Below are 17,576 nucleotides of genomic sequence, written 5' to 3'. Positions count from 1 at the left end.
TTGTACATACATTACACAGAGCTCCTCAGAGTTCTAGCTAATTCCTTAGGGAACCCCAAGTGCGTGCCAAGCGATGCAGCCGGGGTGCCCCTGAGGGCCCAGGTGAGATACCCAAGGAGCTCGGCACCCCTTCGGGAGCATACTGTGCCCAAGCCCCCCGGGCTCCCACCCCCCCCCCCCCCCCAGCCAAATCTACATTAAGCGTCTGTGGGTCCCTAGTGCCCCAATCCCATACCTTATATCTCTTCCTCCCGGCTACCCATAAGCATGGGATAGGACGGGCCCCTGAAGACTCTGCTGTGATAGGATAGATAACAAGAATGAAGTAGATAACACTCAAAAGTTGAAAACCAGTAGACTATCAACTGGACAGTCCAAACAAACAAAACCTCCTGTATGCAGTAAACAATCAGCAATACCAATTTACAAGCAAGTGAACAGTAATCGTGCTCAATCAGGGTATTTATCTAGCCACCCTCTCCATTGCTGCTGGAATGTTTGGAAATTATTTCCCGAGCTAAAAAAAATTTTTTCATACGAGTGAATTGCTTTCACTCGGGTGATGACTTCATAGACCGTGGGGATTTTGGTAGACCTCCATGCCGCCGCTACATTAATTCTAGCCGCCGTTAGAATATGTGAGAGAATGCACCTATGTTCTTTCGGGACAGACTGTATGCCTAAATTCAGTAGGGCCAATGACGGCGACATAGGCAGTTTTAGCCCCGTAACCGCGGCCACCAAGGCGTAGATGGCCACCCAGTAGCTCCGTAGTTTCCTACAGCCCCAAAATGTATGGAGTACAGTGCCCCTCGCTCCACATTCCCTCCAGCAAGCATCTGAAGAGTCCTCATACATATGGACCAGTCTGGATGGAGTAAGGTAGCTCCTATGCAATAGTTTAAGAGCCCCCTCCCAGTGGTTAGTGCAGTGCGTATATGTAAAATAGGATTGTACAGCTGCCTGCCAATCCCCAATAGAATATTCTGCATCAAGGTCCCTTTCCCAAGTTACCATACACTTCAGTTTGGACTGGGCCTTAGGTTGCGTCAATACTTTATAGAACCAAGATAACCCGCCTGTTCTCGGTTTCCCCGAAGTGAGGTACTCCCACACCTCCTGAGGCACCTGTACTCGCAATTCCGGGAACTTCAGGTGATAATGTCGTAGTTGTGCTAGAAAAAAAAAACCATAGGGGGTGGAGGAGGACAGGACCTGGGAATAGGTAAGGGAGCGTTGGGCACCAGGGTTGGGACATCTCAGCGAGGGAATGAGAAATTCGTAGGAGGCCAGTGTGAGGTCTTTAGGCAGAGTAGGGATACCAGACACCTGTCGCAGAGCCCCCCAACCATGAACTGTAGCCTGAATGGCCGGGACTCCAGGAAGATGTAGACTCCGCCCAGTTTGAGCCGCTATTAGTAGGGAGGGAAGGTCTCTATTGGCCACCAGGGCCCTCTCAATGATAACCCACAGCTTATCGGAGTGGGGTTTGCACCACTCCTTAGCCTGATCCAGGAGAGCCGCTGCCTGGTAACTTCTAAGATCCGGCAGTCCCACACCCCCCCCAGCCCCTAGGCCCACGAAGGGTAGAGTAGGAGATCTTGGGTACTTTCCCGTTCCACAAAAACTTCCTAAACTGCTTGTCCATGTCATTAAAGAAAGGTTGTGGAACGATTATAGGTATCGTTCGAAAGTAGTACAAAATTTTGGGTAGTACCAGCATTTTAAACGCCGCCACCTTGCCCATCCACGACAATTCGTGTCGGGCAATGTGGGACAGATCCTGCTGCACTATCCTAGTTAGTTCAGAATAATTAATCAAGTAGGTAGAGGCCGTTGGAAATGATAACCGTATTCCCAAATATAATAAAGACTTGGAAGCCCATTGAAAGGGATGTTCTGTCCTCAGCACCTCCAGATCTCTAGAGGGGACATACATCGGGAGGCACTGGGACTTGGTGGTGTTCAATTTGTAATACGAGACCTCCCCGAACTCATCCAGCACCCTAGCCAGGTTGCACAAGGACGAGGGCGGAGAGGTCAGGGTGAGTATGACGTCATCTGCAAATAACCCTATTTTATGTTCCCTGTCTCCCACCCTAACACCCAATATGGATGGGTCACTCCGAATGGCCTCCGCCAGTGGCTCCATAACTAGGGAGAAGATCAGGGGAGATAGAGGACACCCCTGGCGGGTGCCATTAGTGATCCTAAAGGTTTCAGACATAGCTGTGCTAGTAAAGACCCTAGCCGAGGGAGTAGTGTACAAGGCCAAAATGGCCGAGCAGACAGGACCCCGAAGCCCAAAATTCGATAACGTCGCCCTTAGGTACCCCCAGTGAACCCTGTCAAACGCTTTTTCCGCATCGAGCGTCAGGAACACTGAGGGCACCCTGCGACTTTCCACCACAGACAGGAGATCAAACATCCGTCTAGTTCCATTGGGGGCCTGCCTGCCCGTAACAAATCCAACCTGATCACTTTGCACTAGTAAGGGTGTGACCTTCGCTAGTCTTTGCGCCCAAATCTTTGCATAAAGCTTCAGATCAGAATTCAGCAAGAATATGGGGCGGAAATTCTGTGGAGCATCAGGTGACTTCCCCGGTTTTGGCAGCGCCACTATGACAGCTTGAAGCATCTCTGCCGGAAAAAAAGATCTAGTCATAGCGGCATTAAACACCCGGCCTAAGTATGGCGTTACCACAGATCCGAAGGTCTTAAAATACTCGGCTGAAAAGCCATCCGCCCCCGGTGACTTATTAGGAGGCAGAGAACCAATAGCCATCTCAATTTCCTGTTCCGTAATAGGGGCATTCAAGCTCGCCAACATCTCTTCCGAGACCCTGGGCAGGCTCAATCTGTCCAGGAACCTCTGTATACTCTCAGCCGACGGTTGCGGTGAAGCCACATCGTCCTTCAGATTATACAGATCGGTATAGTACTTAGCAAAGGTATTAGCTATCTCAGACGGGTGGTAGACAGTGCGAGAGGTGTGAGGGTCCTTTAAAGAGGATAATTTAGCCTGTTGTTGCCTCTTCCGAAGATAGTTGGCCAACATTTTACCCGCGCGATTTCCAGAAGCATAAAACCGCGCTTTAGAGCGAAACAGCAAAGATTGGTGTTCCTCTAGCAATTTAGGGGGTAAAGTCTTTCAGAGCTGAAGTGGTTATTATTACAGTTGTACTTTTAGGGCCGGACTACACTATGAATTGCATAGGAAGGCGCAGTGTGTTACTGTGTGATTCACATGCAAACCGAGTGCAGTGCGATTTCAGCCAATTAATTTGAATGGGCTAGAAACACACCGAACCACACCAAAAGTACAGCATGCACGTGTTGGATCTGGTGCAGGCAAAAGCACTGCATTTGGGGTGTCGTTCGCTGACACTGACATTCGCTGCAGATCGTAAGTGCAGTGTGTTTTATTCTGGTGTGAAGTGGCCCTTTTAGGGTAAACAAGGGGAAAAGCTGAAACTGCGTAGACTCGCTAGTTTCTTATCAGGGTCTTAAGAATGTGAGCATGTGACAGGAGAGTTAGTATAATTCCAAGGATGTTGGCTGCAATGGACATAGTTTGTATCTCTTTTTGTAGGCTAACACCGTGAGAGAAAAGAGATTTTTTTCTAAACAGTACATACTGTGTGTTATTACAGTCAAATGAAGATCAGAAGGGTAATCTTTGGTATGCATTAAAGATTAATTAAAGCAACCTTTTTTAAAAATAATATTTGTTCCTATTTTCAAATTTCAGCCAGTTCATCAGGAACTAGATGAAATGCATATAGTGTATGGCCAGTTTAAATGAGAACCTAAACGTTTTTTTTTTTTTTTTAATTTATACTTACCTAGGTGGATGCAGCATTGGTCCAATGCTGCATCTATCCCCCGGCATCTCTGCATTGAGAACCAAGCTATTACACACCGCCGATTGCTCGGTTCTGACAGCTCCCGGAGCAGAGAGCTGCTGACTGTCAGCTGAGTCAGTTCCTCGAACAAAGAGCTGCTGCTCTGCCCTCTCCTCACTCACTGGAGCGCTGGGCTGTGGAGGGGCGGGGAGCGCCCGGCTCAGACTCTCAGCGGCTCGCTGAGAGGCTGAGGCGGGTGTCGGCACCTGGCAGATCCTGACTACGTGGTCTTGATGACGCGGTGCCTGGACAGACTTCTGTGACATCAGCAGAGAGCAGACTTCAGCCAGCTCTCTGCTGAAAATGGGTCACAGGGGTTCAAAACGAACTGCACTCCTGTGATCCATAGAAGTACATCCAAACGAGCTTTGACTGTACATCTCCTTTAAATGCTTGTTTGGCTAGCAGGGTAGAGCCCAAGTACAAATAAATACTTACCTTATTCTTTGCTTTCCTGACAGACAGCGCTCTCCTCCACTGTCCGACAGTCCGGGTTGTGGGCCTCAGCTTCTCTGCCGTCCGCCCATACAATGCACAACTGATGATCCTGCATTGTACATGATGACACCAGATAGCTGAGACCTGCCAGGCAGGCAAATGAAGCAGCTTTGGGCGACTGGTCGCACAAAGAGGAGGAAGCAAGCCTGTACTTAGTCCTTTCCCCAATAGCCAAACAAGCATTTAACACATTCAGTAGGGAGGGGGGGGGGGGGGCACTGCATGGGTACTTTTGAAAGCAGCTTGGATTTGGGCTTTAACAAAAGGGTACCTTGAAATGTATGCCTTATTAGCATTTTACTTTTCATCAGCAATTTTGGTACTGTATCAGTGGACAGCATTCCCTTTTGTCAGTAATATGGTGATTGGAGAACTCCTTGAAGATTCCTTGCTGTCGCTCACATACTACAATGTATAATGCCCCGTACACACGTGCAGATTGTCTGCAGACTTACCTTTTCTATGTAGTGCAAGGGCCTGCCGGATTGCATACAAATTGAAAGTGTTTAGGTTTGACCTCATATTATATGGTTTTGGTAAGTCTGCAGACAAAAGTCTGCAGATAATCTGCACGTGTGTATGGGGCATAAGCCTTGAAGGTTTGACTGTGGCTAGTAATAAAAGGAGTAGAAAAAGAACGTTACACAGCACAGATGTCAGAAAGTAAACCCCCAGTGACATTCTAAGGTGTTCTCTGGGAATACACAACACTCCCCTCTCATCTCGATAATATAGGGGTATTCTATAGTCTACAGAGAAAATTGTTTGAGATTTCATTGCAACATTACAGGAAGTTAGATGGTCACTTCATTTCTGGCATTCATCAGATAATAAACTTTCTTTGAACTGTAAATTTAACAGACCAAACAGGAGAAAATAGGAGAAGTTCTTTGTCAGTGTTTACATACATAAACCACTTGCTGACTGTCCACCCGCAATGTACTGCAGACCATACAGACTGGTACATCGCTGCCTGTTTCCGGGTTTAGGGCACGCACCCCCTGCCAACACCTGCTGTGATGCCCCATACACACGTGCAGATTATCTGCAGACTTACCAAAACCATATTATATGAGGTCAAACCTAAACACTTTCAATTTGTATGCAATCCGGCAGGCCCTTGCACTACATAGAAAAGGTAAGTCTGCAGACAAAAGTCTGCAGATAATCTGCACGTGTGTATGGGGCATGAATGTACACAGTGGGAGTTTGTCAGCAGGTCCTGGCCAATGATTAATGGCTAGGACCTGCTGATTGACTGTGTCCAATCACAGCCCAGAGCCCTGTGTTGACATTTATTTTATAATAAAAACAAAAGTGGAGATCAAATACCACCAAAAGAAAGCTCTATATGTGTGAAAAAAATGATAAAAGTTTAATTTGGGTACAATGTTACATGAACGCGCAATTACCAGTTAAGGCAGCACAGTGCTGAATAGCAAAAATGGCCTGGTCATGAGGGGGGTAAAACCTTCTGGACCTTAGGTGGGTAAGCACAGTTGCAGTGGTTGCTGGGTAGCATTAACATCTCACTCATTGAGTTTACATGTCTGTAATTGCTGAGTCAGAAACAGCAGTTCAACAATAATTTATCCTGGACACTTCTTTAACATAGACATGGTTACATTGGCTAGATCAGCCTTTTTCAACCAGGGTGCCCTGGCACCCTGGGGTGCTTTGAGGTTTTTTCAGGAGTGCCTTGGCAAAATGTCTAAAAATTGCCAAAAATTTGAATACAAGCCGGCATGTGGATAAAGCCTGCCTTTTAGTTACACAAAGCCACAGGTTTTTTTATTGTGTACCAATACAACCTTCTAGCTGCCTGCATCCTGACGAACAATGGCATCCTCAGTGTATATGGAGAATGTCAGTTGCCTGCATAGCATTCTTGTTTGACCCTCCTCTGCCCCTCTCCATCAGCATTGGGGTCACATTAGCTGAGCTGGGTGATGGAGAAAAACTGAGGGAGAAGAGAAACATTGGAATACTAGTCAGTACCAGTAAAGTGTATTTGCTTTAAAAGAATAAATCACCTCTAGCATTAGGTGTCCTTCAGTACTTGTGTGAATGTTGCTGCATTATGTAAAACTATTAGAATCGTTTTTACATTTTAGAATGGGGTGCCTCAAGACTGTCCAAAATTTTTAAAGGGTGCCTCGAGACTGTCCGTAATTTTTAAAGGGTGCCTTGACTGAAAAAAAAGTTGAGAAACACTGGGCTAGATTATAAATAAAGATTAAAGTGCTAATAAATCCACACATTTAAACATCAGTTAGTTCTGCTGACCTCAGCACTTACAATTTTTGCTATGTGGTTTTCTTTTTAAGCCTTTGTTTTTGGCACAGGTCTACAGAAAAATATACCCGGTGGTAAACCACTGCCCTTTTGCCCCTGCGCTGTCTACGCTAAACTATGCATGAAAGCTGCCCAGAGAGCATTGTCCTATCCTGGAATTTTTAGGCTGGGAGCTGGCAGCAGCCATAAAGGTATCTTGGTGTTTATACCTACCGAGCACCGGGTGTACTGGGCAGTATTTAATAATATTTTAAGAATTATTCATTTAAAAAAGGCAGCATATAATATAACTCTAAAATACAGAGCACAACAAATACCCTGGTTCAACCACCTCCAGTCAGGGCCTTTTCTGGCACATTTTATTCACATGCAGAAATCTGTATTTTTTGCTACAAATTAGTTAGAACTCCCAAAACATTAAGTATTTTTTTTTTTTAAAGCAGAGGCCCTAGAGAATAAATTGGTAGAATTTGCACATGGTATTTGCACAGTGGTATCTCAAAAGCAATTTTTTGGGAAAAAATACACTTTTTTGAATTTTATTGCAAAAAAAAAAAAAAAACAATACATAACACAAATAAAATATAAAAGATGTTACGCCGAGCAGGTTGATACCTAAAATGTCACGCTTTAAAATTGCACGCGCCCCTTGCAAAGGCGACAAACAACGTACATTTTACTAGCCATGGGCAATGCATTAAAAGCCTTTACAGGTTACTACTTTAATTTTACAGAGGAGGTCTGGTGCTAGAATAACTGCCCATTATCTGACGTTCGCGGTGATAACTCACATGTGTGGAACGATCGCTCTTTGCGTGCATGCGGGATCAACACGTGTTTGCCTTTGTGCGCTAACACAGGGGGATGATTACTTTAAATAATTTTTTTTTTTTAAGCTAATTAAAAATTATTTATTGCATTTATTTTATATTACATTGCATACACAGTTGCTTTCATTTTTTTTATCACTTTTATTGCGGTCACAAGGAATGTACACATCCTTGTGACAGCAATAGGCACGTGACAGGTGCTCTTTATGGAGAGAACTGGGGTCTATAAGACCCTAAACACTTTCTCTGCACTTAAAAGCATTTAAACACACCAAGATCAGTGTTTTTGAATGCTTTAGCCAATGTTTTCTGAGTAAACTTGTTTTCTGAGGTTTACTGTTATATAACAGCTGATGAAAGCGGATTTCGGCCGGCTGGTTGCCTGGGTCTGCCAGTGAGACAGGAGAGTGGGCGGGAGGAGGTGGCGGGAGGGGGACATCCCCATTCCGCTGCTTGTAATAGTAATCGAGTGGCTAGTAAGCTACTCTGACTGCTATTACACGAGACCTGGCTGCTGGCTCTAACTAAACTAAAACTATACCGGGGTAATGTCTGCAGCTGAAGGCATCATCCCAGTACATTTACCAAAAGTTCAGCGATTTACAGGTTTGTACGGGGACGTCGCTGAATGGGAAGTGGTTAAAATGGGTTAAAGCAGAGTTCCGGCCTCGGGGGTCAATTTTAGCTAAAAAATACACCCGGGACAGTCAGGGCTAGTCCATTCCATAATGGATAGCCTCTGAACTGTCCCGGGTCGCACTTATCTGTAAGAAGAAATACTTACCTTGAAAAGTTCTTCTCCAGCGCTGCCATCTCAGGTGTGGGCAGCTGAAGCCGCAGCGTCCCTCTTCCTGTCCTCTTCCGTGACGTCGGAGTCCCACAATGCACTGCACCGGCCCCACTCGTCACTTCGGGGGCAGGCGCGGCATCCCTGCACAGCTTTTCGGCATGCCCAGAAGCTGTTTAGCGGGGAATGCCGCGCTTCCACCGGAAGTGATGAGCGGGGCCGGTGCAGGCGCATTGACTCCTGGGAGCGATGACATTCAGCTCCCAGGAATCATCGCAAACGGGAAGTGACGGCGCAGGCCGCGGCCGCAGAGGGAGGAAGTGGAAGGAAGGTGAGTATATTAATATCCTTCTATAATAAGGTAAGTGACCATAAAAAAAAAAAATCGCCAGTATCCATTTCTTTTGCAGGTTGCACTCAGCAAGCGGATGGCCCAAAATTGATTTTTCGATTTTGAGGCTGGAACTCCGCTTTAATTATAGGGCATGGCATACTCAGTTTTGGTTTACTCAAACCTTAATTCTGGACCCTATAACGAATCTAAATAAACACAGCAAATGTTTGATTCACTTTGCTTTAATGTTACATTAAAAATCAATATTTTAGGATTCAAGTAAAACATTATCTGAAGGTGCAAATACAAAAGATTTATTCAGAGCATGTTCTATCGCTTTTTTGAAGTTGTTCTTTTTTACAATATGAGGGAAATAAGGTACACGCAGGCAGTTGAAAAGTGTTTTCAGGGTAGACAGAAATGGATGGAAGGTAAAGTGCAACAGATCCACAGTGCTTTGTTCATCTGGGAAGTAGGAGAACCAATCACATCCAAGTAACAGAACAGCCATGTTGGAGATGTCAAGAGTCTTAATGCATTAGGTCTTCGGATAGGTGGAGGTTTTTGCACGCACAGTGTTGGTAGAGGTTAAAAAAAAAAATGCAGTCTTATCGGCTTTATAGAAATCTCATGTCTGCTGAAGAGTTTAACACCTTTATATCAGACCAAGTTCAGTCATAAGCAGATAATCCTTTAAGTGCTTGAATAATACTGCCCCAAACGGTATATTCTCGACAGAGATACAGAGTTCAGGCCAAACGTGGCTGTACGCTCTTAAGATTTAAACTTGCAATAGTAGGATTTTAACAGTCATTGGGACTCGCTCAATGAAAAGCATAAGTCATTTCATATTGTTAGACCTGCAGCATGGTAACCAACTACTGCAAATATCATCAACCGTGGCTTGCTTCAGGTTTCTTTTTTTTTTCTTTTGAAGATGGGAGTGTTTTATGTTTTTTTTTTGTTTTATAATTTTGTGGTTTCTCATTTGTAACACTACGATGAAAAGAAAAAAAATTAAGCCAAATAAATTCCCACCAGCTGTAGAAAATAGGAGGCAGCATCCTAACCAGTGTTCACAATAATTTGTGTAGAAAATGCATACAGAAGGCGTTTGTTCTTGCAGTGTGTTCAATCAATTGCTGCAGCACCCGCTTCTGGGTTGCTGATCCGAGCCCTGCAGATTTACCCCTCTGTTGCGGGCAGCGTGGGTTGGATTCTGGGCATCAGATTTCGGCATTTTCTTTGCTATAGAAAGTGAGAACAGACAAAATTTATATAAAAAAAGCCTTTTAAAAGGATCAGGTGTCAGATGCAAGTTATAGATCATAAGAAGCAACTCAGTTGTAGGAGCTACCACCCTGATACTCATTGTACTTACTCCTACAGATAACCAGGGGCCACAGACACAAATATGTCTGAAGAAAGCGCAATTCTTGTTGCTTACAGCAAATAGACATTACCACTAATCCTTATAATGTAGTATAGAAGGGAAAATCTGACAGCTTTAAATAATAGAACTGCCTGAATGGCGGCTGGTGCTCCATGGCCACCCCCCCACCCCCCCCCCCCCCACCCGGACCACACCAGCTCGCTTGCACACCATACCCTCCCCCCAGTCGCCGGCTCACTCACCCTGGACTGAAGTGGAGAGCAGGCGGCGGCGGCTTTCCTTGCGTCTCCTCCCTTCTCCTCCTCCTTGGCCAATAGCATGGCCTCTCCTTTCGCCCAATCGGGAAACGGATCTCAGGACCCGCTTCCTGATTGGCTGGGAGGAGGATCCGTGTGATAATAGCGAATATTCATTCACTATTGTCACACAACTGGGTGGGCTCGGGGTGCAGTGCTCTGGGCCCCGAGCCCACCCTTTTTTGAAGCCTATTAGAGCCTCTGGCTCTAATCACTTGCTTAAAAAAAAAAACCCATTGAAATCCAAACTTCGGTGCCCTGCATGTAGATTAGGGGGCCGGACGCATGGATAAAGGGGGCAGCGCCCCTGCGCCCTCAATGCACCAGCCGCTACTGATAGAACTTATCTTTCCCCAAAGATCTATTCAGGAGCATTTGAAAAAAAAGTACACGTGAACTCTACAAACATGTATTATACTGCAGCTTTCCAGTGTAGGTACTGCATTAGTTTTCTTATTTCAGGCTTTTATTTTCACATGGTAATCCTGCCAGTACAAATCTGGTGGCAATACCTACTCCTTGTTCCATATCTACAAACAAGAAGTGTGCACTATAGAACGTCTCACCCTCATCTCCCTAACATAAGGGAGTTGCGAGTCTACAGAGGTGAACTAGGAAAGGCTGATAAAAACTGCTTCAAGCAGAATTTCAGTTTTCATTTGACTTTACATAGTTTGGATCAAGCTGGCCTGAACAAATATTTCCATGACTAAGTGATGCAGTGGCTCTGTGTGCTGCTACATACAGTAAGTGGTGCTGTGTTCCAGCAGCAGTGCAGGACAAATGAACTATTTAATTTCAAATGAGACCTTGAATTCTACTAAGCTTTCAGTGCAGCAGTGTTAATTTCGTCGACTAAAACCGACTAAAATGTTTTCGTCGACTAACACAATTCAGATGACTAAAATACGACTAAAACTAAAATGGCATTTTAGTCTTAAGACTAAAATACGACTAAAACTAAAATGGCATTTTAGTCAAAAGACTATAACTAAAAGTAAATCGAAATTTGCTGCCAAAAATTAACACTGGTGCATGCTCAAAGCATAAATAATAACATATTAGATTTTTCACTCCAGGACCAGCAGTAGTATATAATGAGTTTGGAAATTGTAGAGAAATGCTTAAATAATGCATTACAAATTACAATTGAACTACACCCATTTGATTATAGATGACTAAAATGAGTTTTAGTCGACTAAAATATACTGGAGTTTTAGTCGACTAAATACGACTAAAACTAAAACACTTGCAGAAGACTAAAATGGGACTAAAACTAAAATGCCATTTTAGTCCTAAGACTAAAACTAAATTGAAATTTGCTGCCAAAATTAACACTGCAGTGCAGCCCAAGCAGACAGCACAGGAAGCCAGGACCTTGCTGGATTCTGGCAGGATCAAGTTTTTTTTTTTTACATGTAAACTAGAGCTGCACGATTCTGAATAAAATGAGAATCGCGAATTTCTTTTGCCTAGAATAAAAATCGCGATTCTCGGCGTACTATCATCTTTTACATTCTACAAAAAAATTGCGCTTGAAAGACCGCTGTGCAAATACAGTGTGACATAAGATATTCTCTAGGGTCTCTGCTAAAAAATGGATATTTGTAAAATCTTACCGTAAAATCCTTTTCTCTTAGCTCATCGACAGACGTAGTCCTCGGTGATACACCACCTTCGGGTTATGTTACCTCCGCAGGAGCAGGACTAGACAGGAAATTAAAAAGCTCTGGCCACACCCTAGGGGCAGTCCCAGAGGGTATATCCTCTCTCTCTCTGCCTCAGCAAATCAGTTATGTGAAAAAGCAGTGCTTAGAGAATTTAACCCAACCCAACTCCAAAACAGAGGGGCGGGGACTACGTCTGTCGATGAGCTAAGAGAAAAGGATTTTACGGTAAGATTTTACAAAAATCCATTTTTCTCTAGCGCTCATCGACAGACGTAGTCCTCGGTGATACACCACCTTCGGGACGTCCCAGAGCAGTATCACAACTGAGGGGTGGGAAAATGGAAATCAAATCCCAATCTAGAAGGCCCAACCGGTGCCAACTAGAAGTTTACAATGCTCATCCTTAATGATGAGACTCAACAAAAAAGGAGAAAACAATTTTTTTTTTTTTTTTCAAACAGAAAAAAACCCTCGAGGTAGACCACCGGTCTCCTCAAATTGCGGCCTGCAAAACCTTGCGGCCAAATGAGGCATCCGCCGATGCCGTCACATCAATTTTATAGAATTTTGTAAAGGTATGTACCGACGACCAGGTGGCCGCCTTACATACCTGGACCACTGACGCCTGATGGCGAAAGGCCCAGGAAGTACTGAGCGCTCGAGTGGATTGCGCCCTAACAGGGAACGGAGGACTCTGACCCTTAATAGAATAAGCCTGTACCACCGTTTGTCTAATCCATTTGGCAATGGTCGCGGCAGATGCAGGCAAACCCTTTCTGGGGCCATCCGTGATCACAAAAAGTGAATCCGTCTTACGGAATGATTCCGTAGATTTCAGGTATACCCTGATTGCCCGAACCACATCTAAGGAATGCAACGCATGTTCCCGATGATGCTTGGGCTGAGGACACAAGGAAGGTAGTACAATATCTTCATTCAGATGAAAATCTGAAACCACCTTGGGAAGAAAAGATGGCTTAGGATGAAGTACTACCTTATCCCTATGAATCACTAGGTATGGTGACTGGCATGATAATGCAGCCAGTTCTGACACCCTGCGAGCAGAAGTAATAGCCACCAAGAAGGCCACCTTCTGGGATAGAGTAAGCAAGGGAATCTCCCTGATGTTTTCAAAGGGAGGTTTCTGTAGAACCGACAAAACCAAATTAAGATCCCAGGGCGGTAAGGGCGCGCGGACTGGAGGAGCCAGGTGCCGCACCCCCTGGATGAAATTCCGCACCAAGGATTTGGTAGCTAAAGGCTTCTGAAAGAAGATTGCTAATGCTGAAACTTGACCCTTGATGGTGCTCAAGGCTAACTTCTGCTCAACCCCTTGTTGCAAAAAGGCCAATATACGAGTCACCGAATAGGTACGTGGAGGAAATCCTAAAGATTCGCACCACGTAATATAAGTCTTCCATGTGTGATAATAGACTTTGCTGGAAGTCGCTTTCCTTCTGTAAAGCACGAAGGTAAATTGGTCCTAGAGACTACAGACACTCCCTGAGACGAAGTTCCCACGGAACGTCTGCGACTAACATGTCCAAGTCGGCCAGGCCGGCTTGAGGAGGCCAGCCTAGAATTTCTAGGACCACTGGCGCTGATTGGATCTGAACCAGGCGTCCCTAGAGCTATCTGGCCCCGACCATCCGAGAAAGTCTGGTCGTTTTCTGTTCCCACACATTTATCAGATACCTGATAGTTATCAGGAAAGGTGATCTTTTCTGGTTGAACCTCAGGGACCGAAGTCACCCGACTAGAGGCTACTTGGCCTATCTGGTCAACCAGATCCGATTCCTGTGAGGTATCGGGATTAATCTTAGGAAAAGGTAAAGGAAAAGATCTTTTCAGGGAACGGTAACTACCGCTTCCTGTGGTACTTAAATGTTGTAAGGGAAGAATCGCACCGGTAGTAGTGGTTGATGCTCGATCTAATGTCCTGATACCGGTGAAAACGTCCCCCCACCCTGAAACCGGGTGGGGGCGCACCTTCAGGCTGTGTACTCCTTTACTTCGGGTTTGGCTGGGTTGGTCCTCTGCTTGTCCGACCAGCCCTTCTTGAACCCTCCTGGAGGAGTCTTGCCTTTCCCGCTAGTACCAGCCGGGCGCCCTTTATGGGCGGTAAAGAAAGGTCCTCGCTTGTTGCGAGGTCCCTTAGCTTTTGCAGCCTGTGGCAAAAAAGTGCTCTTGCCCCCAGTGGCATCCTTAATGATTTCATCTAGGTTGGCTCCAAATAGACGATTCCCCTGAAAAGGGAGATAGGTCAAGGTCTTTTTGGAACCTAGGTCAGCTGACCAGCATTTTAACCACAGCACACGTCTGAGGATCACTGCTAACTTAGATGCATGCCATAATAGGGGAGTAGTGTCCAAGGCTGCGTCACAGATAAACCGTAGCCCTTGTATGATCTGTTCCATCAAATCAGATGTCTCCTGGGGAATATCTTTTCCCCTAAGATCTTGGCGTACCATTTTCGCCCATTCCGTAAGTGTCTGGGAAACTAGACCAATAACGATTACTGGTCTAAATGCTGACCCTATCAGAGAAAAGATAGTGCGGGACTCTGCTTCTATCTTTCGATCCACCGGATCCTTAAAGGACGAAGTGTCCTCCACTGGAATAACCGTGGCTTTATTCAGCCTGGAAATAGGCGGATCCACGATTGGTGGTACCGTCCATTTCTTAATGATGGATTCCTCAAACGGATAGCGTCTAGCAATACGCTTGAAAATAGTAAAGGTACGTTTAGAATGTTCCCATTCTCCTTTAATCTGATTACCAAAAACATTTAGGTACAGGAAAAGCCTTCGCCGTCTTGATGGGCTTATTAGTACCAAAAGGCATCTCTGTTTCAGTTGCCTCTGCCGGTAAAGCCTCAAGTTTTAAGGTTTCTTGCACTGCCACAACTAGTGCGTCCACCAATGCTTCTTCCTGAATAATAGCAAGAGAAGAAGCGTCCTCCTCACTTTCTGAGAGGGCTTTACCTGGGATAGCAACCCTTGCAGAGGAACCTGCAACTGCCGTGACCATCTCTGAATCTGAGTCAGAGGTGTCAGATAGTATAGGGGTAGGCGGGGGTCGCTTCCTTGACCCCCGTCCCTGACAGGCCGCCTCCACCCGAGCCACCATAGACTCCAAAATTGCTGTAAATGACTCTATACTCTGTGCACCGGCGGGTCCCGAGGCCCCCTCGAGGGAAACAGGTGGGGGAATATGTGTGGCAGGGTCCATGATAACTCCAGTTACTTCCTGGATAATATAATTCAAAAGTAAAGAAAAAAACTTTTTTTTTTTTTTTTCTTTTCTGACCCCCAGCGCCACAAAAAAGCCCCTTAGTGTTACCTGCTAGCTAACGATCGAGAGAGAGAGATAGACCCCCAGGCTCACCACTTGATGCTCAGAGTTAAACTGCAACAGCTTACAGCGCTGTCTTGACAAACAGGAAGTCTTTTGGCTGGCTGCCCAGGAAGAAAGGAGGCGGCTCCGCCCCTCTGCACGCCTTCCGGCGCCTCCCCCAAGCTCCACGAGGTGTAGGATCACCTCAAACATGGCCGCCCCCATGCTGGAGACACGAGGCTACGCCAAAATGGCGGCTCGTGCGATCCTGCAAGAAAAAATGGCGGCGGCCTGCTGAATGGCGGTGTGCTGCAGGGCACACAACACTGTCTCTGCCTGGGGATATGGCGTGGTTGGCGGTATCGGCCCCTGGCGGACCGCATGGCCGTTCGGGAGGCCTGCTAATAGCTGGAGATCTGATTTGGAAGGCAGTCTACATGTCCGTGGCTTCTGACTGGTAGGTAGCTTATACTTAACCCATAAGATTCCCAGAATGCCACAGATTACATCTTTTAAACATGTATACAATAGATTGTTAGCTCCCAAACCAAGCCTCCTGGCTTTTTGTACACAAAAAATCACACTCAAAGTAGGAGGATCTGTGACATGTTATAGGATAGAAAGGACTCTTTCTTACCATACAGAGAGGGGCCCGCGTTCACCACAAAACCCGTCAGGGGGAAAGGGGGAACATACTACTCACCATACCGGAACCAGGCGGGCACCAACTCCTGACAGTACCCCTCTCCACCGGGGCGGGAGGGCTGTCGACCGATACGAACGCCGTGACTCATGGTCTTTGGCGTTTCAGCGAGACGTTTAACTCGCGGGTTCAGTCCTTTTAATGGGACTTTGTCGCGGCCGACCCAGCGCGGAGCTATGGCCTGCACGCGCTCGTAGGCTGAACTGGGGTGACCACCGGATCTCAACATCCAGCCCGTCGCCCAGTTCAGCTTTCTTGCTTGAAGATCTCACAGGAACACTGGAGAAAAAGCTGTCTAAAAAAATCCTTTAAGAAAAAATTCTTGCCAGGACCTAAGATCCCAGCAAGGTGTCTAGGTCCTTACTCCTAACTAGACAGAAAATAACTGATTTGCTGAGGCAGAGAGAGAGAGGATATACCCTCTGGGACTGCCCCTAGGGTGTGGCCAGAGCTTTTTAATTTCCTGTCTAGTCCTGCTCCTGCGGAGGTAACATAATCCGAAGGTGGTGTATCACCGAGGACTACGTCTGTCGATGAGCGCTAGAGAAAAATATATATAATAAATAATGTTTAAGGCCTCTAAGTAATTTTCTATCAAAAAATATTGATTTTAACTTGTAAGCAACAAGTGTTAGAAAAAGGCTTTAAGTGGTTAAACTGACCTAATTTACAGACCGAAGTTCCTCCCTTTGATCTAAAAGAACCAAATGATACATTGTAAATGATTTATATATCTTCTAGCTGCATATCTAGCACTACTACTTCCACCCATTTTTCTTGTTTTTTTTGTGGCTCTAGATTTATTCTTTGCTTTTTATTTCTCCTCTTTCTTCTGTTACTAACATTTTGTATATGGGTTCCTTTCTCTTTTCTCACTCTATTTATCTAGGTACACTTTTAGCAGTATCAGCCTATAACTTATCTGGTATTTCATACTATTTTTTTATTATTACCTAATTTTACTTTGGCTGAGATAATAGTTGATACAAAGTATATAAAATAACTAGGCACACATATATCTCTTACAGCCGTCATTTATTTTATTTTTTTACAATGTCACTGACTAGGACTCTGTTCATTCAGAAAAGGAAGGAGCTGGTAAATTACATATTTACTGACCCCCTCCTGGTTCTCTATTGTGACACATCCCCTGAAGCAGCCGGCATGAAGGCATGAAGAGGGAGGGAGCAATGTGGGGGGGGGGGGGGGGAGAGACAGGGGAGCACACAGGGGCCAAGAGACAGCAGAACACAAGTGATCTGGATAGGAGGAGTGGCGGCGGCAGCATACAGAGGAACCAATCTCCTCCATTTTCCTCCTGCAGCTACAGGAGAAAAAAGGAGGACAGTGATTTCTCTACATGCTGCCCCCGCCGCCCCTCCTATCCAGGTTTACAGGGGAGCCGCACAGGAGCATGGGGCCTGGTTGCAATTGCAACCCCTGTAGTTACGCCCCTGTTATGTATTGATCTTTGTTATGGAATACATTATGCAATTACAAATCAGCTTGACAGTATGTTATTTGTTTGA

At 45.5% G+C, this 17,576-nt stretch overlaps 1 protein-coding gene across 2 annotated transcripts in view; it reads right to left on the bottom strand.

The window, feature by feature from the left end:
* Positions 1-8,875: 8,875 nt before the first annotated feature.
* Positions 8,876-17,576, bottom strand: part of LOC309557909 (ras-related protein Rab-5B-like) — an 88,616-nt gene continuing 79,915 nt past the window's right edge. For both annotated transcript variants that reach the window (XM_082260772.1, XM_082260773.1), the window contains one exon: positions 8,876-9,897. In XM_082260772.1, coding sequence (XP_082116898.1) covers positions 9,785-9,897 — 113 coding nt within the window. In that variant the 3' untranslated portion in view covers positions 8,876-9,784. The remainder of the gene's footprint in view (positions 9,898-17,576) is intronic.

Source organism: Pelophylax lessonae (genome assembly GCF_965119305.1).
Source record: "Pelophylax lessonae genome assembly, chromosome: 6".
NCBI lineage: Eukaryota > Metazoa > Chordata > Amphibia > Anura > Ranidae > Pelophylax > Pelophylax lessonae.
This window is presented reverse-complemented; position numbering and strand designations above follow the sequence as displayed.